The following is a 25,209-nucleotide window of genomic DNA, read 5'->3' on the forward strand; positions in this document are numbered from 1 at the left end:
GGAGTACAGTGGCTTCCTGCAACCTCCGCCTCCTGGGTTCAAGCAAGCACATCCAGCTAATTGTTTTGTATTTTTAGTAGAGACAGGGTTTCACCATGTTGGTCAGGCTGGTCTCAAACTCCTGACTTCAAGTGATCCATCCGCCTCAGTCTCCCAAAGTGCTGGGATTACAGGTGTGAGCCACCATGCCCAGCCTGTAAAATGGGTTTAATGATAGGCTCTACTCCATAAGCACCCATAGCAAAGACTACATAAGGCCTTGGTTTTATTTTCCCATTGAACAGATGGGGAAAAGTGAGGCCAGGGAAGTGGGGATGTCACTGCCCACAAATCACTTAGTGAGCCCGGGCTTGAAGTCACTCCCCATGCAATGGAGAGGAGGTCAGCCAGAGGTGTCAGGGAGCCCCCGACACTTCCTGGGCCCATCCCAGCTGTCCCACAGAGGGGGGAACCAGGACCCCCACTACCTCTGGGTCCTCCCATTCCAGAAAACGCACCCCTTGCTCTGTGCCTAGAGTAGGAGAAGAGGCTGGACCCCTGGACTCACCTCATCCACCACCAGATTGTAGTCACTCTTGTCTTCGTCGCTTTCCTGGTGGGAGATGGGGGAGAGAGCTCATCGTGGTCATGCCCCTGCCTCCGTGCCCCCATCCACTCCCCAGGAGTTGGGGGCATGAGCCCAGCCAGTCCCAAGGCATGACTGGGATTCTCAGACCCCTGCATCCGTTTGCTCAGAGCAGAAGGGAAGGCCGCACGTGCCCGCATCTGGGAAGGACGGGGTCGGCCGGGCAGGTGGGCACCTTGTAGAGAGGACTTTGAAGGATGTGGACTACATGAGTGCCCTGTGTGACTCCCGGTCCTCAGACCTCAGTTTACCCCCTGTACGGTAAGGGGAGAGCCAGAGACCAGGAATCGTCCCTACCTCCTTCCTCGATCTCGCCAACGAAGTCAAGCAGTCCCTCGGGCATGTCTGTCTCACCCATCTCTCTGGCCATTTCCACCCACTACAGCCCTAGGACAGACCTCGTACCCTCCTAATCCCTTCCTGGGGCTCCTGGCCTCCAGCCTTGCCCCCTCCAGGCAACCCTCCAAGCTGGCCCCAGATAGATTTTCCTAAGACCTATCCCCACCTCTGCTCTGCAACCCTCTATGGCTCCCCATTGCTTTGGAAGAAAGACCAAGCTCCAATTCTCTTCACTGATGCAGACAACACTATCCTGGGTACCATGGCAGGGAGCGGGGTGGGATGGGACACCACTGACATGCTGGGCTGCAGGGCAGCCTCTGGTTGGGCTGGAAACCAAAGGAAGAAAAAAGGTTGCAGCCTGGAAGACAAAATCCGCCCAGTGGGTAGGTTCTCCTACACTCCATTCCTATGCGCAGTTTTCTTCTTTTTTTTTTTTGAGGTGGAGTCTTCACTCTGTCACCCAGGCTGGAGTGCAGTGGCACCATCTCGTCTCACTGCAAGCTCCGCCTCCCGGGTTCGCGCCATTCTCCTGCCTCAGCCTCCCGAGTAGCTGGGACTACAGGCGCCCACCACCTCGCCCGGCTAGTTTTTTGTATTTTAGTAGAGACGGGGTTTCACCGTGTTAGCCAGGATGGTCTCGATCTCCTGACCTCGTGATCCGCCCGCCTCGGCCTCCCAAAGTGCAGGGATTACAGGCGTGAGCCACCGCGCCCGGCCAGTTTTCTTCTTTAAATGAAAATTTGTTGCGTCCAGGTGCAATGGCTCACACCTGTAATCCCAGCACTTTGGGAGACCAAGGCAGGTGGATCACCTGAGGTCAGGAGTTTGAGATCAGCCTGGCCAACATGGTGAAACCCGATCTCTATTAAAAATACAAAATTTAGCCAGGTGTGGTGGCGGGTGCCTGTAATCCCAGCTACTGGGTAGGCTGAGGCAGGAGAATCGCTTGAACCCAGGAGGCGGAGGCTGCAGTGAGCTGAGATCGCACCATTGCACTCTAGACTGGGCAAGAGAACAAGACTCTGCCTCAATAAATAAATAAATAAAATTCATTGCCAAAAAAAACAAAAAACAAAAAACAGCTATTAGGTAAAAAGAAGATTTAAGGCTTCTCTGAGAAACGGCAATATTGGCCCACACTAAGCCTGCCAGTCTCCGAGGACCAAGTTGCAGCTGCCCCCGTAGGTGGGAGAAGGGCTCCCCAGCTGGTCACAGCCCCATTCCCCACATTCAGCCTGGCCCCTGGGACGCTAGAGTTTGAAACTACAAGTGTGCAGCTGTCTGGCCATAAGAGGAAGTCCCAGCCTCTAGGAGGTGGTCAGGGAAGGCTTCCTGTAGGAGGTGGTACCTTGTGTCTTGATGGAAAAACAGGTTTTCTAAAACGTGTGTGTTCTCGGGAAAGAAAACAGCTGGAGCAGAAGTTAGAAGGTGGGAAAATGGCTGTATGGCCCAGAGGCCACAGAGACTTCAAGCAACTGGAGTTAAGCCTTGCATCACAGGATCTGCTCTGATTGGTCACTACTCTGAGTAGTAGGGAGCTATGGAAGGTTCTGGAGTGAGAGAATCATGGCCAGAGCTGGGCTCTGGAAGGCTCTGAGGGCATGCCCACCCCAGTCCTGCACCTGCCCCCACTCACATAAGGTCCTGACAGCTCCTTCTCATCTGCTCTCTGCTTCCCACCACCACCAGGGCCACTCGGTCGCTCCTCCTCCACGAGACTCTCAGGAGGCGAGGGAGACGCACTCTGCGGAGAGACAAGGGCCAGGGGGAGAAACAGTCAGGGCCCCGGGCTCCTAGATTGCATTGTGATCCAGCCAAGACTGAGGGTCCCCACCGTTATTAGGGTCTGGACCACAAGCTTCCCATCTGGGAAATGGGAGCTTCCAAGAGCTGACTCAGTGCTAAACTTTTATTTTCTTTTCTCTTTTGTTTTGTTTTTGACAGAGTCTTGCTCTGTTGCCCAGGCTGGAGTATAGTGGAGTCATCTCAGATCACTGCAAGCTCCGCCTCCCAGGTTCAAGCGATTCTCCTGCCTCAGCCTCCCCAGTGGCTGGGATTACAAGCATGCACCACCACACCCAGCTAATTTTTGTATTTTTAGTAGAGACGGGGTTTCGCCATGTTGGCCAGGCCTGTCTCGAACTCCTGACCTCAGGTGATCCACCTGCCTCAGCCTCCCAAAGTGTTGGGATTACAGGCATGAGCCACTGCAAGCAGCACCTTACTTCTTCTGAGACCTCTCTGACATCTATAGTTACTTCAAAATTAAACCATTTTGGCCGGGCGCAGTGGCTCACGCCTGTAATCCCAGCACTTTGGGAGGCCGAGGTGGGCGGAGCAGGAGGTCAGGAGATCGAGATCATTCTGGCTAACAGTGAAACCTCATCTCTACTAAAAATACAAAAAAAAAAAAAAAAAATTAGCCAGGCATGGTGGTGGGCACCTATAGTCCCAGCTACTGGGAAGCTGAGGCAGGAGAATCTCTTGAACCCAGGAGGTGGAGTGTGCAGTGAGCCGAGATCGTGCCACTGCACTCCAGCCTGGGCAACAGGGCGAGACTCCGATTCAAAAGTAAAATTAAACCATTTTTTGAAAAACTTACAGACACAGCTCGCATGACATTTCTGTTGGGGAACACCCACAGATATTGCCGAACGGATGATGGCTACACGAACGGAAGTGAGGATGGGAAGAAGGATCCAAGGTCTTGCATTCATTTATTTAATCACCCAAAAAAAGCTCGAGGTCAAATTTTTTTTTGTTTTTTGATATGGAATCTCACTTGGTCGCCCAAGCTGGAGTGCAGTAGTGTAATCTCGACTCACTGCAACCTCCACCTCCCAGGTTCAAGCGATCCTCCTGCCTCAGCCTCCCCAGTAGCTGGGATTACAGGCACCTGCCACCATGCCCAGCTAATTTTGTATTTTTAGTAGAGACGGGGTTTCATCATATTGGCCAGGCTGGTCTCGAACTCCTGACCTCAAGTTATCCACCCACCTTGGCGTCCCAAAGTGCTGGGATTATAGGTGTGAGCCACCAAGCCCGGCCATGATTGAAAATTTTAAACACTACAGCCTTGTGGGCATCTCCCACACAGAAAGGCTTCAGGAAACCGGGCTGTGGATCTTTTTGTTGTTGTTGTTGTTGTTTTTTGAGACAGTCTCACACTGTCGCACAGGCTGCAGTGCGTGGTGCAATCTCGGCTCACTGCAACCTCTGTCTCCCAGGTTCAAGTGATTCTCCTGCCTTGGCCTCCCGAGTAACTGGGATTACAGGCACCTGCCACCACATTTGGCTAATTTTTGAATTTTTAGTAGAGACAGGGTTTCGCCATGTTGGCCAGGCTGGTTTTGAACTCCTGGCCTCAAGCAATCTGCCCACCTCGGCCTCCCAAAGTGCTGGGATTACAGGTGTCAGTGCCTGCATCTGGGCTTTTTTTTTTTTTTTTTTTTGAGACAGGGTCTTCCTCTGTCACCCAGGCTGGAATGCATTGGTGCAATCACAGCTCCCTGCAGCCTTGGCCTTCTGGGCTCAAGCGAACCTCCCACGTCAGCCTCCCAAGTAGCTGACACAACAGGCATGGACCACCACACCCAGCTAACTTTTTGTATTTTTCTGTAGAGACGGGGTTTTGCCATGTTGCTCAGGCTGGTCTCAAACTCCTAGCCTCAAATGATTATCCTACCTCTGCCTACCAAAGTGCTGGGATCACAGGCGTGAGCCACCACGCTCGGCCTAGGTCTCATTCTGAGGCCCCCATCGGCTCAGAACCAGCATCGGCCTTCCAAGAATATAAAGAGAGTCCCAGGGTGACACTCACTTACCCTGCTCGGGGCTCTCTCCACTGGCATATTGGAAATGAGATAAAGAGAAAGGAGAAAGAATGAGGTGTTTGTATCCAGAGGGTACAGCCCTCCACAGTTTATAAAGCCCCCCGCCCCCACCATCCCACCCAGAGTCTCCCTATCCTTCCAACACCCTTGCAAGTGGTGGACTATCCCTCCCCTGCATTCAGATCAATGCCCAGAGAGGGGCAGTGACTTGCCCCGAGGCACACAGCACACCAGGGGTAATGTTGAACCCCAAGGCCTTGTAGCCGCTCTCATTCATCCCCTCACACTTTTTTTTTTTTTTAATTTATTAATTTATTTATTTATTTATCTGGAGACAGAGTCTTGCTCTGTTGCCCAGGCTGGAGTGCAGTGGCCTGATCTCAGTTCACTGCAAGCTCCGCCTCCCAGGTTCACGCCATTCTCCTGCCCCAGCCTCCCGAGTAGCTGGGACTACAGGCGCCCGCCACCTCGTCCAGCTGTTGTATTTTTTATTAGAGATGGGGTTTCGGGCCAGGCACGGTGGCTCAAGCCTGTAATCCCAGCACTTTGGGAGGCCGAGATGGGCGGATCACGAGGTCAGGAGATCGAGACCAGCCTGGCTAACGTGGTGAAACCACGTCTCTACTAAAAAAAAAATACAAAAAACTAGCCGGGCAAGGTGGCGGGCAGCTGTAGTCTCAGCTACTCAGGAGGCTGAGGCAGGAGAATGACGTAAACCCGGGAGGCGGAGCTTGCAGTGAGCTGAGATCCGGCCACTGCACTCCAGCCTGGGCAACAGAGCAAGACTCTGTCTCAAAAAAAAAAACAAAAAACAGATGGGGTTTCACCGTGTTAGCCAGGATGGTCTCGATCTCCTGACCTCGTGATCCATCTGTCTTGGCCTCCCAAAATGTTGGGATTACAGGCGTGAGCCACCGCGCCTGGCCCATCCCCTCACACTTTAAAAGATGGAGTCTTGGCCGGGCGCGGTGGCTCAAGCCTGTAATCCCAGCACTTTGGGAGGCCGAGGAGGGTGGATCACGAGGTCAGGAGATCGAGACCATCCTGGCTAACATGGTGAAACCCTGTCTCTACTAAAAATACAAAAAACTAGCCGGGCGTGGTGGCGGCGCCTGTAGTCCCAGCTACTCAGAGGCTGAGGCGGGAGAATGGTGTGAACCCGGGAGGTGGAGCTTGCAGTGAGCCGAGATCGCGCCACTGCACTCCAGCCTGGGTGACAGAGTGAGACTCCGTCTCAAAAAAAAAAAAAAAAAGATGGAGTCTTGCTCCGTTGCCCAGGCTGGAGTGCAGTGGCCCAGTCAGAGTTCACTGCAGCCTCGACCTCCTGGGCTCAGCCTCTCGAGTAGCTGGGACTCCATCCAGGTGCATGCCATCATGCTTGGCATTTATTTACTTATAAATGAGATGGCCTCTCGCTCAGTTGCCCAGGCTGAACTCGGCTCACTGCAACCTCTGCCTCCCAGGTTCAAGTGATTCTCCTGCCTCAGCCTCCCGAGTAGCTGGGATTACAGGCATGCACCACCACTCTTGCCTAATTTTTTTGGTATTTTTAGTAGAGATGGGGTTTCCCCATGTTGGCCAGGCTGCTCTCGAACTCCTGGCCTCAGGTGATCCAGCCACCTTGGCCTCTCAAAGTGCTGGGATTACAGGCATAAGCCACCATGCCCAGCCTATGCTTGGCTAATTTTTAAATTTTTCAGAGATGGCATCTCGCTATGTTGCTCAGGCTGGCCTCTAACTCCTGGCCTCAAGTGATCCTCCCAGCTCAGCCTCCTAAGTAGCTGGGGTTACAAGTGTGCACCACCACAACCAGCTAATTTTTACAATTTTTGTAGAGACAGGGTCTTGCTCTGTTGCCCAGGCTGGTCATGAACTCCTGGGCTCAAGTGATCCTCTCGCCTCAGCCTCCCAAAGTGTTGGGATTACAGGTGTGAGCCACCGCATCCCCTCACGCTGATGTGTTTGCTGCCCTGGCCTTCCAGTCCTCCTCCCCAGCCCCATCCCCCCAGCCAATGCCACCTCACGCTGCCCACTCACCTCTGGACCCCTCGGCCTCCACGCCCACACGGTCCTCCTTGACAGCCGCAGCCAACTGAGCCTGGGCAGCCAGGGCTCCAGAGAGGGCGAGCAGCCCCGTAGCACTGCCACCCACCAGCCCGGCTGGGCGGGGGGTGAGGGGCACAGGGGGTGCGTGATGGGACAGCGGCTGGAGCTGCTGCTGCTAGAAAGGAGGGAAGATGGGCCGGGGCGGGGGGCAGCGGGAGCCCAGCAGTCCCCAGGCGAAGAGGTAGACACAGGGGACGGGACCCAAGCACAGAGTGTGCCCCTGGGATTCCCAGGACCGCTGGAGCCAAGACCCACACACCACCCCCAGCTTTAACACCTCCTGGGCGGGTGCCAGGGACCTGGGACTGGGTGTCTTCCCATGGCGGGGCAGGGGCTGAAGAGACTCACCCCAATGAGGCTGTTCAGTTCCCCCACGGTGACCTGCTTGGCGCGCTCTACGGCCTGGAGCACCTGCTGCTGATGCTGGCGGGTGGAAGGGACCAGGTAGAGGGTACACTGAGCCCCTACTCACGCTGGTGCTGCCCTTAGGGGCCTGACCTCTCCCCGCCACCCTCTCATCTTTGCCCCAGTACTTCCCATTTCTCTTTTATCTTTTTCCCCCTCACTCTCTCCCTTTCCTTTTGGAGTTTTGAAATAAGCACACGGAGAAAGAAACGAAACCTAACTGCAGTTAGAATCATTACAAATGAGGCCGGGCGTGGTGGCTCACGCCTGGAATCCCAGCACTGTGGGAGGTGGAGGCGGGCGGATCACCTGAGGCCAGGAGTTCGAGACCAGCCTGGCCAACATGGTGAAACCCCGTCTCTACTAAAAATACAAAAATTAGCCAGGCGTGGTGGTGCATGCCTGTAATCCCAGCTGCTCGGGAGGCTGAGGCAGGAGAATTGCTTGAACCCAGGATGTGGAAGTTGCAGTGAGCCAAGATTGTACCACTGCACTCCAGCCTGGTGACAGAGTGAGACTCCATCTCAAAAAAAAATAATAAAATAAAAATAAAAATCATAGTCTCTCCTTCAGGGCATTGCAGACATTTGGGGCTGGATCATTCTCTGGGGCAGGGCTGTTCCGGGCACTGCAAGGGGCTGAGCAGCACCCTTGACCTCCACCCACTCCAATGCCAGGGGCACTCCCCAGTTGTGACAACTACAGATGTCTCCTGGTGGTTTAAAAAAAAAAAAAGCCGGGCGTGGTGGCTCAAGCCTGTAATCCCAGCACTTTGGGAGGCCGAGACGGGCGGATCACGAGGTCAGGAGATCGAGACCATCCTGGCTAACACGGTGAAACCCCGTCTCTATTAAGAAATACAAAAAACTAGCCGGGCGAGGTGGCGGGCGCCTGTAGTCCCAGCTACTCGGGAGGCTGAGGCCGGAGAATGGCGTGAACCCGGGAGGCGGAGCTTGCAGTGAGCTGAGATCCGGCCACTGCACTCCAGCCTGGGTGACAGAGCGAGACTCCGTCTCAAAAACAAAACAAAACAAAACAAAACAAACAAACAAACAAACAAAACCAATGTAATAAATCAGCACCATGGACTCTCCTCCTAGGTTAAGGAACAGAAAGTACCAGACTCCAGGGTTCCCCTACACTCCCTGCCATCAGAACACCCTTCCTTCTCCACTTTCATGACAATAATTTCTTTGTTTTTCTGTATAATTCTGCCTCCTATGATCGCCTTCCTAAACCTGCTTGGATTTGTCCGTTTTGAACTACGTTGTGGGCTCATTCTCTGTGTTCTCTTTGGTGTCTGGCCTCAGCATAACATTTTAAGCTTCTTCCATGATGTGGTGGGTGGCGGCAGCGCGTTCAGCTCTCAGAGCTGCGGGACTCTGCCACAAGAAAATGTTCTATCTGGGCCGGTCGTCGCGGCAGCTCACACCTGTAATCCCAGCACTTTGGCAGACCAAGGCAGGTGGATCACCTGGAGGTCAGGAGTTCAAGACTAGCCTGGCCAACATGGTGAAACCCCATCTCTACTAAAAATACAAAAAATTAGCCAGACATGGTGGCGGCTGCCTATAATCCCAGCTACTCCTGAGGCTGAAGCAGGAGAATCACTTGAACCCAGGAGGCAGAGCTTGCAGTGAGCTAAGATTGCGCCACTGTACTCCAGCCTGAGCGACAGAGTGAGACTCAGTCTCAAAAAAAAAAAAAAGAAAAAAAGAAAGAAAAAAAGGCGGCCGGGCGGTGGTGACTCACACCTGTAATCCCAGCACTTTGGGAGGCTGAGGCGGGCGGATCACGAGATCAGGAGTTAAAGACCAGCCTGACCAACATGGTGAAACCCCATCTCTACTAAAAATACAAAAATTAGTCAGGCGTGGTGACGCATGCCTGTAATTCCAGCTACTTGGGAGGCTGATGCAGGAAAGTCGCTTGAACCTGGGAGCCAAAGGTTGCAGTGAACCAAGATTGTGCCATGCACTCCAACCTGGGCAACAGAGATTCAGTCTCAAAAAATAATAATAGGCCGGGCGCGGTGGCTCAAGCCTGTAATCCCAGCACTTTGGGAGGCCGAGACAGGCGGATCACAAGGTCAGGAGATCGAGACCATCCTGGCTAACACGGCGAAACCCCGTCTCTACTAAAAACACAAAAAATTAGCCGGGCGAGGTGGCAGCGCCTGTGGTCCCAGCTACTCGGGAGGCTGAGGCAGGAGAATGGCAGGAACCCGGGAGGCGGAGCTTGCAGTGAGCTGAGATCTGGCCACTGCACTCCAGCCTGGGCGACAGAGCGAGACTCCGTCTCAAAAAAAAAAATAATAAATAATAATAATAATAAATAAATAAATAAAATGTTGTATCTTTGCTGTTCCACACAGAAGCCACTGGACATGTGTGTGGTCACCGGGCATTTGACATGTGGCTGGTGCAACTGATGAATAGGATGCCTAATTTTATTAAATTGAAGTGAATATAAATTTAAATATAAAATAAGTTTAATAGGCTTATTTTTATTTTTACTTTTTTGAGACGTAGTCTCACTCTGTTGCCCAGGCTGGAGTGCAGTGGCATGATCTTGGCTCACTGCAGCCTCCGCCTCCCAGGTTCAGGCAATTCTCCTGCCTCAGCCTCCCAAGTAGCTGAGATTACAAGCACCCACCACGACGCCCGACTAATTTTCATACTTTTAGTAGAGATGGGGTTTTGCCACGTTGACCAGGCTGGTCTTAAACCCCTGATCTCAAGTGATTTGCCCCCCCTCAGCCTCCCAAAGTGCTGTTATTACAGGTGTGAGCCACCGTGCCTAAATATAAATTTAAATACAAAATTAATTTAATAGATTCCAGGCCAGGTGCAGTGGCTCATGCTTGTAATCCCAGTACTTTAGGACTCCAGAGTGGGAGGATTACGTGAGTCCAAGAGTTGGAGACCAGCCTGGGCAACATGGTGAGACCCCCTCTCTATTACTATATATACACACACACACACACACACACACACATATTACTATATATACACACACACATTATTTTATATATATACACACACACATTACTATATATATACACACACACATTACTCTATATATACACACACACATTATATATATACACACACACATATTACTCTATATATACACACACACACACATTACTATATTATATATATACACACACACACACACACACACACTTATTTGAGCCGGAGTCTCGCTCTGTCGCCCCCACTGGAATGCAGTGGTGTGATCTCAGCTTACGCTAACCTCCGCCTCCCAGGTTCAAGCAATTCTCCTGCCTCAGCCTCCTGAGTAGCTGGGATTACAGGCACCTGCCGCCACGCCCGGCTAATTTTTGTAAAAAAAATATTTTTTTAGGCCAGGTGTGGTGGCTGACACCTGTAATCCCAGCACTTTGGGAGGCCGGGGCGGATGGATCACCTGAGGTCAGGAGTTCAAGACCAGCCTGGGCAACATGGCGAAACCCTCTCTCTACAAAAATGCAAAAACTAGCCAGCATGATGGCGGGTGCCTGTAATCCCAACCACTCAGGAGGCTGAGGCGGAAGAATCACTTGAAATCGGGAGGCAGAGGTTCTAGTGAGCCAAGATCGTGCCACTGCACTCCAGCCTGGGCAACAGAGCAAGAATCCATCTCGAAAGAAAGAGAAAGACAGAGAGAGAGAAATAAAGAAAGAAAGAAAAAATAAAGAAACAGGGACTGTGCAAAGGCTGAAAGGAACCTGGGGCACTCTCAGAAGAGGCGGTTTTTGTTTTTTTGTTTTGTTTTGTTTTTTTTGAGACGGAGTCTCTGTCACCCAGACTGGAGTGCAGTGGCGCGATCTCTGCTCACTGCAACCTCCGCCTCCCGAGTTCAAGCAATTCTACTCTCCTGCCTCAGCCTCCTGAGTAGCTGGGACTATAGGCGCACACCACCATGCCCAGCTAATTTTATTTTATTTTATTTTTTTAAGTTTTAGCAGAGACAGGGTTTCACCATGTTGGACAGGCTGGTCTCAAACTCCCGACCTCTGGTGATCCACCTGCCTCAGCCTCCCAAAATCTTAGGATTACAGGCGTGAGCCACCGCGCCAGGCCAGATTACAGGCCATTTTAACCATTTGTAAGTGCACAGCTCAGCAGTGTAAAGCACACACACAGTGGTGCAGCCACACCAGCACCATCTCCAGAATTTTCCCTTCTTCCCAAACTGAATTTCTGTCCCCATGAAACACTGACTCCCGGTCCCCTCCCCACCCCCTGGCACCTCCCATTCTGCTTTCTGTCTCAGTGAACCTGACAACCCTGGGACCTCCTAGGAGTGGATCACCCAGGGTTTGTCCCTCTGTGATTTCTCCTAGCACGACGGCAGGGGTAACTTTCATCGGGTGCCGAGTAAGCGCACCCATGATCTTCAGGGCCCTGGGTGTATGAGCTCATCTCACCTTCACACCTACGCTACTGCAAAAACAGAGAGACAAGTGTCCTGCCTGAGGCCACACAGCCAGGATTCAGACCCGGGCAGCCAACGTGCAGGGCTTGAGGGAGTCAGCTCCACACCTTGCTTCCGATCAAGGTGGAAAAAAGACCCCAGGTCCTCACCCTCAGCCAACACCTCCCTCCATCCCTGCAGCCCCTGCCCCAGCTGGATGCCTGGCCTCAGGGCTGCCGGACTACTGCAGTGAGAAAAAACGGTCTGTATCCGTGCTGCAGGCTACGCAGCAGAATCAGTGCCTGGGGCGTCCTCGCCCAGACCTACCCCTCCCTTCCTCCCCGCCACCCTTAGGCTCACTCACCTCCTGGGTCAGGAAGGGGATAATCTGAGCGCAGATACCGCTCAGACGCTTCACAATCTCCGCCTGGCAGGAAGCAACAAGAGGAAGCTTGGAGAGGGGTAGAGATTTGCAACCCAGCTCTGGGCTCCCAGGCGGACCAGGTGCTTGTAAAGCGGAAGGGTTGGGGAGGTGGCACCCGCAGGTGCACAAGGGGAACTCAGGCCAGCATGGCATGGGCCGAAGCGGGATTCAGAGCCCCACCAAGCTGTGTGCTCAGCTGAGCGAGGCCCAGCGTGGCCTGGAGCTGGGAAGACCAGGGCTGAGGTCCTACGAGTCACAGATACACCACCTGCCAGACGCACACCCGCCAGGGATTTGCAAGAGGCAGACACGCTCAGACACCCAACTCAGACGCAGACACTGAGGTGCTGGGCTCAGCTGAAACAAAGGAAAGGGGCCTCCGCCCGGAGTCCCAGATTCCAGCCCTGGCTGGGCCCACGTCTCTCCCAGGCAAGGCTCCTCTCTTGGTCTCCTCCACTTCCCAGGGCTGATCTACCAGCTGGAGCTGCCTCCAGGTGGAGATCTCAGCCCTCCACACTCAAGGGAAGGGTTTCATCTGTAGAGGGTCTGGGCCCAGGTGCCTCAAAGAGGCTGAGCAGAGGAGGAGGCATGTGGGTGGGGAAGGGGGCGGGCATACAATGGCTGCGGGCTTCGCCTCTGCCTGAGTTACAGGTGTGCTGTGTGTCTGGTGGAGTCTGTGTCTCCTATTACCACCAGCAGGGTGAAACCGGGATTCCAGGGTGTCCCGCACCCCCATAAGGGGGTCTGTTGCATGGACCCATGCGACCACGCCATGCTTCAGCAGACAAGCCCCCTCCTACCCATATCAGAACCAACAGAGCCCCCACACATGCAGGAAAGCATGCCAGGGTGGGCACCCCCAGGCACCCCACACTCCCAGCCCACACCCTTCTCCTTCCCAGACACCAGGAAGTCCCAATACAAGGCTCTGCTCATTGATTCTAATATTCTGATAGAATCTAAGAGAGCCCGTGAAGCTCAGAAGCTTGGGACCCCTCTCATCCCTTTACAAACCACTGGCCGTTCTCAGGATCTCAGGGTGAAGCATGGACCACTGAAGTCAATTAAGTCAATTTTAGAATCTTTGGGCCTATTGGCTGGGTGTGGTGGCTCACGCTGTAATCTCAGCACTTTGGGAGGCCGAGGCAGGCGGATCACCTGAGGTCAGGAGTTCAAGACCAGCCTGGCCAACATGGAGAAACCCCGTCTTTACTAAAAATACAAAAAATTAGCCAGCGATGGTGGCAGGCGCCTGTAATCCCAGCTACTAAGGAGGCTGAGGCAGGAGAATCGCTTGAACCCAGGAGTTGGAGATTGCAGTGAGCCAAGATTGGGCCATTGCACTCCAGCCTGGGCAACAAGAGTGAAACTCCGTCTCAAATTTAAATTAAAAATTTTAAATTAAAATTAAAATTTTAAAAATTAACTTTTTATCTCAAAATTTAAAAAAAAATCTTTGGGTCTATCTCAGAACCTTGAGATCAGAAGTTCAGGAACAGCCTCAGAACCTTTTAACACATCTCAGCACATAGATAAGACAATCTCAGAACCCTGAGGTCTATCTCTGAACCTTCAGGTCAATCTCAGAACCCTGAAGTCAATCTCAGAACCCTGAAATCTATCTCAGAGCCCTGAGGGCTATCTCTGAACCTTGAGGTCTATCTCAGAACTCTGAGTTCTATCTCAGAACCTTGAGGTCTACTTCTGAACCTTGAGGTCTATCTCAGGACATTGCGTTGAGATCTATCTCTGAACCTTGAGGTCTATCTCAGAACCCTAGATCTATCTCTGAACATTGAGGTCTATCTCTGAACATTGAGGTCCATCTCAGAACCTGAGGTCAATTTCAGAAATTCGAGTCTATCTCAGAACCCTGAGGTCAATCTCAGAACCCTAGGTCTATCTCAGAACCTTGAGGTCTATCTCTGAACCTTGAGGTCAATCTCTGAATCTTGAGGTCTATCTCAGAACCCTCAGGTTAATTTCAGAAATTTCAGTCTATCTCAGAACCCTGAGGTCAATCTCAGAACCCTAGGTCTATCTCAGAACCTTGAGTTCTATCTCAGAACCCTGAGGTCTATCTCTGAACATTGAGGTCAATCTCTGAACCTTGAGGTCTATCTCTGAACCCTGAGGTCCATCTCAGAACCCGAAGTCAATTTCAGAAATTTGAGTCCATCTCAGAACCCTGAGGTCAATCTCAGAACCCTAGGTCTATCTCAGAACCTTGAGGTCTATCTCTGAACCTTGAGGTCAATCTCTGAATCTTGAGGTCTATCTCAGAACTCTCAGGTCAATTTCAGAAATTTGAGTCTATCTCAGAACCCTGAGGTCAATCTCAGAACCTTGAGGTCTATCTCAGAACCTTGAGGTCTACCTCAGAACCTTGGATCACACTGAGAAGCTTTGGAAGAGGCTCAGAGCCTTATGGCACTGGGGTCAGTCTCAAAGCCCTGAAGATAGCCACAGAGTTTTGAGGTCTGTCTTGGAAAAGTGGGGTCACAGTCTGAACCATGGCATCAAATTCAGGGCCTGGAGAACAATCTCGGAACCTTAGCCAATCACACTGAGACCAATCTCAGAAGCTTCAAAGCAGGAACAGAACCTGGAGTCCATCTCAAAACTTCAGACTCTCTGGGCTGAAAAGGACCTCGAAGAGTGTTCATCCAGCCCCCTCCCGGGACAGAAGTCACCTCCACAGCCTCCCTGGCCTGGCTGCCCTGCCTCTGCTATGTGCCCTCCTTGATGGGGATGCCTGGTGGCCCCTGCCCGCTGCCTGCCTCTCTGCTGGACGCTTCAACTGCTGGCTACTGTCTTCAGAAGTTGGGACTCATTTTCCTTCCATGAGGCTGAAATTTGCCTTCCTGGTCCCAGATAGGCCCTCTGTGACCTCTGAGGAGATTTCAGGATGAGACCCGTGTTCCCTAGGTCTGCTCTGGCCCCGGCTGCCCACACTGGGTCCCTCCCAGGGCTTCCAGACCCCCATCCTCCCTCCTGAACACGCTTAATACCAACCCAGTTACCTGCTTATGCATTTCAATGTTGAGCCCATAAGACATCTCATAATACTGAAAAGGAAAAACCAAGTAAGAACCTCTGCAGTGGAGATGGGTGCCCTCCTCCAGTCAGGTGATGCCAGGGTCTTCCAAGAGCCCCCCAGGTTCGGGGGATCACAGCAGGACGCAGAGCACCCCCAGCTCCACGGGGTCTCAGAAGAGAAGCCCAGAGGAGAAAGCCGGGGTTCTGCCTGGAAGGGCCCCCTCTACTCTCCCCAGACAGGCAGGGCAGGTAGGAAGCGTCCAGAGGCCCTGGCCCCACCAGGCGAGAGGTCCTCCCTGTCTCCCTGTTCCCAGAGCTGGGTGGACCCTCCGAGAGAGAGACCCTGAAATCCCAAAGCCGCCCAATGTACAGACAGGAAAGACGAGGCTCGGAGAAGGGCAGGGACCTACCCCAGAGTCCACCGTGGCTCAAAGCCCTGCCCGCCTCTCCCCGCACCCTGGCATCATAAGTGCCCTCACCATGACATAATGTCGCTGCATTTCCGTCTTCTCACTGGCCAGCTTCTCACATTCTAGCTTGAGGCTGGGAAGGAGAGAGAGGACAAGGGGCTCCCAACCGCCCCATGTGGGCCGGCTTCCAAAGTGAGGGGCTGGATCTCCCCCTCCCGACTTCCTTACAGACCTCCCAGCACCTCCTGTCCCAGTCCCTCCCCGCCCCTTCCTGGGCTCCCAATGCCCCAGCTCTGACTGTCCCCAGACCCCTCTGCACCTGCGCTTTCACCTGGAGGCCTTTCCCGCGCCCTGGGAGCCCCTCCTCCCCGCCCTGCTCCCCGGAGGCCCCGCCCCGCCCCGGCGCCCAGGTGAACTCCCGCGGCCCCTGGGGCGGCCCCCCCCTCACCTGTGGTACTGAGCCTGGAGAAACTGGAATTCTTCTTTGATGCGGTCGCAGATCTCCAAGATAGAGAACTTGAAGGGCTGGCCGGACTGGAGCGGGGTCTGGGGGGGTTTGGGGAGGGACGTCAGGGTCTGAGTTCCAGGACACCGGGGACCCCCTCTCCGCAGCCCCCACTCACCGGGTGCCTTCCCTGGGGGTACATCCTGCCGATCCCGGAAGCCCTCCAAGCGCCACCAGAGCTTGATGATATGGAGGCGGCAAGAGTGGGGGAGGCTGAAGTGGGGTGGGGGGAAGGCTGCCCGAAGAAAGAGGGAGGAGGGAGAGGCGGCGCGGGGCAAGGGACCCTGGAGTCCCTGGCGCGCCCCCAAGCGCGCGCGCCCGGGGTCGTGGGAGCCCCTCCCCGGGCCGGGGCGCGCGGGGCGGGCGGGAGCAGCGGACGGGGCGGGGGCGCGGCGAGGGCGGCCGCGGCAGCCGGCGCAGAAGGTCGGGCGCGCCGCGGCCGGGTTTCGGCGGCGGCGGCGCGGGCGGCGGGCCCCGCGCGGAGCCGCCTCCCTCCGGCGGGGCTCGGCCGGGAGCCGCAGGCTGAGCCGCCTTAAGGTGGCGCGGCCGCCCCCACGCACCCGCGGCCCGCCCCGCGCCCACCCCCGCGCGCGCCGCCCCTCCCTGCGCCCGCGCGTCCGGGCCCCCGGGCACCCGCCCCCTTCCTTCAGTCCCTGGGCCTGTGGGGAAACTGAGGCCGAGTGGGGAGGCGCCCAGTGCCGCAAAACGGGGTCCCCACCCCCTCCCGGAGGGGCGGGAGGAGAAACACCAGTGAAGAAATTCACATCGTGTTACCCACCGTTGGGGGGGCTTGCGGAGGGCGGGGGCCCCTCTGGAGTCGGAAATAGCTTTTCTGAGCAAGTGACATTGGGCTGAGATGGAAGGGTCAGGACGACGCAGCCTTGCCAAGCGCTCGCAGGAAGCCCTGCCAGGAAGGGAATCTCACAGCAAACACTGCTTCCCAGATCAGGCGGGGCCCTCACCCTCTGGGGGCCTCAGTAGTCTCTGCAAAAGGTCAGGGATGGTGCGCGATCTTTAGTGTTTAATTTTTTGCAGAGACAGGGTCTCGCTATGTTGCCCAGGCTGGAGTACAGTGGGGCGATCATGGCTCACCGCAGCCTCGAACTCCTGGGCTCAAGCGATCCTTCCCCCTCAGCTTCTCGAGTAGCTGGGACTACAGGTGTGCACCACCATGCCCAGCTAATTTTACAATTTTTTGCAGAGATGACCAGGAGCGTCTCACTATGTTGCCCAGGCTGGTCTTGAACTCCTGGACTCATTCCTCTCTCTTCGGCCTTCCAAAGTGCTGGGATTACAGGCGGGAGCCACGGCACTAGGTACTACACTTAAATGAAATGGTGCATGAACGCCCTCAGCATTTCCCTACACAGAGCAAACTTCCACAGATAGGAATTGTATTCCTACTGCCATCACCAGTGGACTGCGCTGTCTCCCTTCTCACACTGGGTTTCTTGAAGGCAGGGGCCATGTCCCACTTAACTGGAAGAACCACAGCTCTGCCATCAGACTCAAGTCTCACCCAGGGCAAAGGCTCCAGCCCCGACCAGAAACCACAGACATCCAGCCAGCATCCTTCAGGCCCACCTGGGGAGTGGGAAGTTCTTATTCTCTCTGGAGAAACCTCAGGAGAGGTTCGTTAAGTCAATCAACAAACATGTACTGAGTGCATACTGTGGACCACACACTGCAGTAGACACTGGGGCACAGCTGGAAACAGAACAGAGAAAAATCCATGCCCCTTGATCATGCTTGGACCTGTGCCCTTAGATGAACGAATACCTAAGGTACCTAAGGGTTAGGGTTACAAAAACCCATTTTGTAATGGGCACAAGAGCCCTTATCAATGGGCCAGGTCAATGGGCCAGGAGTGGTGGGTCATGCCTGTAGCCCCAGCACTTTGGGAAGCTGAGGGGGGAGGATCGCGTGAGCCCAGGAGTTCAAGACCAGTGTGGACAACGCAGCGACAATACAAAATAAATGTTTGCATTTTTTGTATCTCTACCAAAAAAATGCAAAAATAATTAGCCAGGCATGGTGGTGCACACCTGTGGTCCCAGCTAGTTGGGGGGCTGAGGCGGGAGATACCTGAGCCCCAGGAGGTCGAGGCTGCGATGAGTAGAGATCACGTCACTCACTGCACTCCAGCCTGGGTGACAGAACACGACCTTGTCTCAAAAAAAAAAAAAAAAAAAAAAAAGCCCTTATCAAATTTAAAGCCATCGTTTTCCAGCCCACAGATATTTACGGAGCACCTACGACGTGCCAGGCATCCTTCCAGGCACTGGGATTTTAAGGGTGGATAAAGGAGACAGATCCCTGCCCTCTCTGAGTCTGTGGGATGTGAGTGACAGGCTAGGCAGGTTCACAGCTTGATAATTATGGGACTATTTGTATAGACAGAGGAAGAGTTTAGGGGGCAGTGATAGAAATTAACAAGAGGAAACCTGCTTATCGGGGGTGTCTGGGAGAGGGCTCTTGGGGGAGGGTAGCCTTGGAAATGAGACCTGAACGATGAGGTTGGGCAGCTCTGGGAAGGGAGGAAAAGAGAGCGCCTGGGATAAAGATACGTGTGTGTGTGTAGTACTCATTGGCTCCCTATTGTCCTCAAAATAAATCCAAGCTCGTCTCTCTTCCCACAAGGCTCTGCACAAAACTCCCCCTTTTCCCCTTGATGATCTCTTTTTTAACGTTTTGTTTATTGTCTCTGGAGTGCAGTGGTGCGATCTCAGCTCACTGCTGCAACCTCCGCCTTCTGGGTTCAGGTGATTCTCCTGCCTCAGCATCCCGAGTAGCTGGGATTACAGGCGCCCACCACCAAGCCTGGCTAATTTTTATATTTTTAGTAGGGACCGGCTTTTGCCATGTTGGCCAGGCTGGTCTCAAACTCCTGACCTCAGATGATCCACCCGCCTTGGCCTCCCAAAGTGCTGCGATTACGGGCTTGAGCCACCATGCCCAGCCCACAGTGTGTTTTGGATGTGAGTATGTTTACTCGGAGGTTGTTCGAGTCCTTGTTTGTCTCCCTCACCACGAAGAAGGCTGTGGAGGGACTGAGCCTGTCTAGGTCCCTGCAGGGCCTGGCACACGGCAAGTGCTCAATAACCAGCCTAAAGCCAGAAACCACTGGCCACATTCCCTGCTCAGAAAGTCTCACAAACAGGCAGAGCCATCATTCCACGTTGCCAAGAGTCTGTGATTCCAGGTTCTCGGGGGTCTGTGAAGTGCTGATTCCAAACCCTTTTCAGCAGGTGTTTCACTCCCCTGGAAGGCCAACATCTCCCCTGCCAGGACCTTGAGCACACATAGTGGCATCCGTCCTCATTGTCTGCAACTGTCCACACCCCACATTTTCCTTCTTGTTGGTTGTGTTTTTTTGTTTGTTTGTTTTTTTGAGACAGAGTCATGCTGTCGTCCAGGCTGGAGTGCAGTGGCATGATCTTGGCTGACTGCAACCTCCGCCTCCCAGATTCAAGCGATTCTCTTGCCTCAGCCTCCCAAGTAGCTGAGATTACAGATCTTGGCTCACTGCAACCTCCGCCTCCCAGGTTCAAGTGATTCTCCTGCCTCAGCCTCTCGGGTAGCTGGGATTACAGACATGCACCACGCCTAATTTTTTTTTTTTTTTTTTCTGAGACGGAGTCTCGCTCTCTCGCCTAGGCTGCAGTGCAGTGGCACCATCTCGGCGCACTGCAAGCTCAGCCTCCCAAGTTCACGCCATTCTCCTGCCTCAGCCTCCTGAGTAGCTGGGATTACAGGCGCCCGCCACCGCACCCGGCTGATTTTTTGCATTTTTAGTAGAGATGGGGTTTCACCGTGTTAGCCAGGATGGTCTCGATCTCCTGACCTCGTGATCCGCCCACCTCGGCCTCCCAAAGTGCTGGGATTACAGGCGTGAGCCACCGCGCCCAGCTAATTTTTGTATTTTTAGTAGAGACGGGGTTGCACCATGTTGGCCAGGCCAGGCTGGTCTCGATCTTCCGGCAGGTGATCCACCCGCATTGGCCTCCCAAGTGCTGGGATACAGGTGTGAGCCACCGCACCCCTCCAGATCTTCCGTCTTCTGCCAAAGCCCCGGGCTCTGGAAACCCAGTGGCTCCTTCTCGACCTCCATTGAAACGCTTGCTCACAGCAGCCTCACCTCCCTCTGCAGCGCTCTCCTGTCCTGGCGGCCCTCGTCCCTCTCTAAGCACAGGTGTGGTGGCTCAAACCTGTAATCCCAGCACTTTGGGAGGCCAAAGAGGCCAGGAGTTTGAGACCAGCCTGGGCAACGTAGCGAGACCCGCATCCCCCGCCCCGCCCCTGTCTCTACAAACAAATAATAAACATAGGTCTCTGTCCTTCCTTAGCCCGGTCACCTGAATGTCACCTTGACCCATACCTCTGGCTTCCAGGGCTCTGAGACACCGCCTCCCCCTTGAGGCTTCAGTGATTGCCTCATGAGGATGGCTGCAAGCTCTGGCTCCACCTCTGGTTCCTACCCTGAGATCCAGCCCTGTGGGTCCAGCCACCAACTGGGCATCTCCCCTAGAGGTTCCCCAGATCTTAGACTCTTAACCCCTGCTTCTGTCAGGGTCCCCACACACAGCCCCCCAGATACTCCAAACCAGAGCATCAGCCTAGTCCTCTATTGCCAGCACCAATCCTGCAACCCTCCTCCTTTCTCCCCGCCCCAGCAGCCCCCACCCTGACCAGGCCTTTGTCCTCTCTCCCATCTGGACCACTGCCACCTCCTCCCTCTGAGCAGCCTTTGTTTTTGGTGATCTTCAGTTGGAGCCTGGCCCTCCTTCCCTCAAACCCTCCCCTGGCTCCCTATTGCCCTAAGGACAAATGTCCAGCTTTTCAGTTTAGCACTGGAGCTTCTGCATCCCTGCCCCAGCCAGCTTCACCTTCCTCCACCAGATCACACCACACCCCCAACCCCCTCCAGCCACCCTGACCAGATTACCTAATTGGTGTCCTTTCTTTCCCACCTCTGCGCCTTTCCCTGCTTGTTATCTCTTCCTGGAATTCCCTCCCCCTCCTTTTATGGCTGGAGAAAGTCCATTTTTTCAAGGCCTAACCCAAAAACTGTCTCCTCCAAAAGCCATCTCCCCCAGCCTCCTGTCATCCCCTCCATACGTGCATACACACACACACAGTGGACACAAACTGCTTGGTGTTGGTGGATAAGTGGATATTTAGTCTACGACCACCTCCACGTGCTGCAAGAGGCTGGAGCCCTAGAGAGGACCCAGCCCCAGGCCTTCCAGGGAGGGGCTCCCAGAGCATCTGGCGGGGACAGAGGTACGGAACACGTACCCTCCCAGGGCCACATAGCGCACTGCCCGGTGAGTGAGCGGAGGCTTCCTGGAGGAGGGCATCTTTACCCAGCAGTCTTCAGATCCCTCTACCAGGCACGTTGCACCGGGGAGGGTAAATACAGATTTGCGGATTGCCCGAGAAGCCACAAGACCACACACGCACACAGGAACACACCCCATCCCTTGGTGTGTGTGATCCGCCAGGAAGGAGGAGTTTCTGCTCTGGGCAGCAACATCCCTAACTTTGGAAGCAGCGGGTGGAATCTGGGGAGACTCAGCTGCCAGCAACTGTGTGCGATACTGGGGAACCCTTGGCCGCCTGTGACTGCCTAACTCCCCAAAATACCACATCCGGCCAGAGCAGGAAGCAGGGAAGCAACCTGCCAGGCGTGTTCCAGCCTGGGCAGAGTCCCCAGCGACTTCATTTGCCACGCGGGGCTTCACGGACCACCTCTTTGGGCCTCAGTTTCCCCAGCTGCACCATCGGGGAAGAAGCTGCCAGAGGGGAAAAGGAGCTCAGCCGCCGATCTCCCCCTTCCCACTACAGAGAGACTCAGTCCCTGGTTCCTGGCCAGGGTTTTATAATGTGGATGTGGGTTTAGGAAAAAAAAAAGGAAAAAGCTGAGAAGCTGCGCTGGGACCCCGGATTGCTCAGACCACCTTAAATCAGCCTGGCCGCCCCAGCTACTGTGGAAATTCCTTTCTCCGCGGTGGTTGGCTGGGGGCGCCAGCCAATCCGCTCGCGGCGCTCCCACATGGGCCAGTGACGTCACAGGGGAAATTGGCCAATGGGGATTAGGAGACCAGCAACCAATGACAGGAGGCACTGGGATCAGTAGGGCCAATCGGAAGAGAGCTCGGCACTCCCGGCGGGGTTTGGCGAGTGTGGCCCCCCTCCCTAGAATCTGAGACCCTGGTGGACGCCCGAGCCCAGCCGGATTGGAGGACGGGGGGGATAAAGCTCCATTATAATTCGGAAACGGGAAAGCGAGTCACCCCCAAGCCTGGCCTATCTCCCCTTAAAAACAAGGGACCCTCGTGCAATATGCTACCTTGCAAAATCCCGGCTAGCTGGCGGAGGAGAGGTTGCATCTTTCTTCCTATTTCACAGATAGGTAAACTGAGGCAAAGAGTAGTTAAGTCATGCTGAAGACCTGAAGCTCTTACCCGAGCCTGGAGGCTCCAGGAACGGGCTCATTTTATTTCCCAGATTGGGGGGCGGGAGTGGGCCTATAGGTAGTCGGGGGGCGGGTGGTGCTGGTCCTTGTGCCTCAGTTTCCCCGAGCGTGCAAGCTGGAGGAGAGCACGGGTTTTCAGAAAAAGACTACGATTCCCAGAAGCTCCCGCGCGGCGCCCGCCCGGGCTGTCAATCAAAGTAACGTGGGTACCTCTCCGGCCCGCGCTTCCCCGCCCGCTACCTCCCTCCCGCCAGCTCCCGCTCCCTCCCTGCCGGCTCCCGGCCCGGCGCGGTATAATTACAGCCCATTGATCCGACCCAGGCCGGGAAAGCGGCTCCCTCGGGGAGGCCAAGCCTTTGGCTTCCGACACCGCCAACCTCTGCCTACCGCCCCCTCCAGCCGAGCTGCTGGGCCACCAGCCAGGCCTGTCCCCTCCCGCTGGCCCCGGGCTCGCGGGTGACCTCTGAGCCTCAGCTCCCCGCCACGCTTGGCGGTGTGCCCCCCCGGAAAAATCACACACACATTTCCTTCCACCCAGGAACATGGGGAGCCATCTCCCTAGAACCTCCAGGGCCTCTCTTTGAGCCTCAGTTTACCCACATGCACAGTGAGATTGCTGGACAAAACTCATTCATGAAACCAATACTCCGTGCCGTTCTGCCTGTGAGCAGCCAGGGCTGACCTTGGTGGAAACTCAAGGAGGGGCTCCCAAGTTTGGGAGGAGGGGAAGACAGCCCAACTCTCTCAGAACCCCCGTGGTGGTCAGGGTTGGGGTGAGGGAGGATCAGAGCTGGGGGTGGGAGTCGGGGCAGGCTCAGCCAGGATTTACCGCCCTCATTGGGAAGTTGGGATAGCTTTCTAGATGTTAGGTGGTAGTATTTAATAGATGTTGGAGCTGGGCGTGGTGGTTCACGCCTGTAATCCCAGCACTTTAGGAGGCCGAGGCAGGCGGATCGCCTGAGGACAGGAGTTCGAGGCCAGCCTGGCCAACATAGTGAAACCGTCTCTACCAAAATACAAAAATTAGCCAGGCATGGTGGCACGCTCCTGTAGTCCCAGCTACTCAGGAGACTTGAAGCAGAATAATTGCTTGAACCTGGGACATGGAGTTTGCAGTGAGCCGAGATCGTGCCACTGCACTCCAGCCTGGGCAACAGAGTAAGACTCTGTCTCAAAGAAAAAAAAAAAAACAATAAAAAGGTGTTAGGCTTCAGTATTTAAGCTAGGGTTTTGCAGAATGCATAGGAGTTGCCTCATTTGAGCAGTGCCTTTAGATCACCCTAACCCTAAGTGGACAGAAGAAAGATGGGGCAGCCTTAAGCCCTTTCCTGTGACAGAGTGAGCCTTGGGCTCTGACCCCTAGCTTTGCTGTGTGGATCTCTGAACATTCCCCAGCTGTGAAGTAGGGGAGAGGTAGACACCCCCTACAGTTAGAGAGTCCTGTACCTATTTTCGCATGGTTGTTGAAGTCACCGTGGGTTCTGACCAGTGGGAGTCAGGGACTGGGAGCCCATGGCAGGAGGCACTAGGATTGGCTGAGGGGCTCAGGAACTCCAGCCTCTCCCTGAGTAAGAACTGGGCAGCTGGGGGAGAAGTCCCAGAGTGACAGCGGCTCAGTGCCAGGCATGTTCACTCTGCTAGGGTTTCCTTGTCTGGAATGCAAGGTTGATAACAGAATCTTCAAATAAGGCCTATAAAGTACTTACAATAATGCATAGTGGGCCGGGCACAGTGGCTCACACCGATAATCCCAGCACTTTGGGAGGCCAAGACGGGTGGATCACCTGAGGTCAGGAGTTCGAGACCAGCCTGGCCAATGTGGGGAAACCTTGTCTCTACTAAAAATAGAAGAATTAGAGGCCGGGCGCGGTGGCTCAAGCCTGTAATCCCAGCACTTTGGGAGGCCGAGGCGGGCGGATCACGAGGTCAGGAGATCGAGACCATCCTGGCTAACACGGTGAAACCCCATCTCTACTAAAAATACAAAAAACTAGCCGGGCGCGGTGGCGGGCGCCTGTAGTCCCAGCTACTCGGGAGGCTGAGGCAGGAGAATGGCGTAAACCCGGGAGGCGGAGCTTGCAGTGAGCTGAGATCCGGCCACTGCACTCCAGCCTGGGTGACAGAGCAAGACTCCGTCTCAAAAAAAAAAAAAAAAAAAAAATAGAAGAATTAGCCAGGTGTAGTGGCACATGCCTGTAATCCCAGCTACTCAGGAGGATGAGGCAGGAGAATCCTTGAAATCCAGAAGGCGGAGGTTGCAGTGAACCGAGATCACACCACTGCACTCCAGCCTGGGCAACAGAGCAAGACTCCGTCTCAATAATAATAATAATAATAATAATAACAATAATAATAATACATAGTAAATGCTCCATAAAGGGTGGTTATTTGTATTCCCCACATTTCTTTATTTTGTCCTTATTATTGAGACAAGGTCTCGCTCTGTCACTCAGTCTGGAGTACAGTGCCACCATCATAGCTCACTGCAGCCTTGACCTCCCTCGGCTCAAACCATCCTCCTGCCTCAGCCTCTGGAGTAGCTGGGATCACAGATGGGTACCACCACACCCAGCTAATTTTTAAAAAATGTTTCATAGAGACAGGGTCTCACTATGTTGCC

General features: G+C 54.4%; 1 protein-coding gene across 7 annotated transcripts in view; it reads right to left on the bottom strand.

The window, feature by feature from the left end:
• The window catches only part of TLE2 (TLE family member 2, transcriptional corepressor), a 34,160-nt gene extending 17,520 nt beyond the window's left edge, over window positions 1-16,640 (bottom strand). For 4 of the 7 annotated variants that reach the window (XM_077978996.1, XM_015122442.3, XM_028839651.2 and 1 more), the window contains exons 1-10: window positions 16,230-16,640; window positions 16,055-16,152; window positions 15,676-15,739; window positions 15,181-15,225; window positions 12,098-12,160; window positions 7,255-7,329; window positions 6,838-7,021; window positions 4,792-4,811; window positions 2,604-2,711; window positions 548-592 (exon numbers count right to left, since the gene is read on the bottom strand). In XM_077978996.1, coding sequence (XP_077835122.1) covers window positions 548-592; window positions 2,604-2,711; window positions 4,792-4,811; window positions 6,838-7,021; window positions 7,255-7,329; window positions 12,098-12,160; window positions 15,181-15,225; window positions 15,676-15,739; window positions 16,055-16,152; window positions 16,230-16,253 — 726 coding nt within the window. In that variant the 5' untranslated portion in view covers window positions 16,254-16,640. The remainder of the gene's footprint in view (window positions 1-547; window positions 593-2,603; window positions 2,712-4,791; window positions 4,812-6,837; window positions 7,022-7,254; window positions 7,330-12,097; window positions 12,161-15,180; window positions 15,226-15,675; window positions 15,740-16,054; window positions 16,153-16,229) is intronic. The other 3 variants (XM_077978997.1, XM_028839652.2, XM_015122441.3) reach the window with 1 other exon arrangement.
• Between the last annotated feature and the right edge of the window lie 8,569 nt (window positions 16,641-25,209).

The sequence above is a fragment of the Macaca mulatta genome, chromosome 19 (genome assembly GCF_049350105.2).
Source record: "Macaca mulatta isolate MMU2019108-1 chromosome 19, T2T-MMU8v2.0, whole genome shotgun sequence".
NCBI lineage: Eukaryota > Metazoa > Chordata > Mammalia > Primates > Cercopithecidae > Macaca > Macaca mulatta.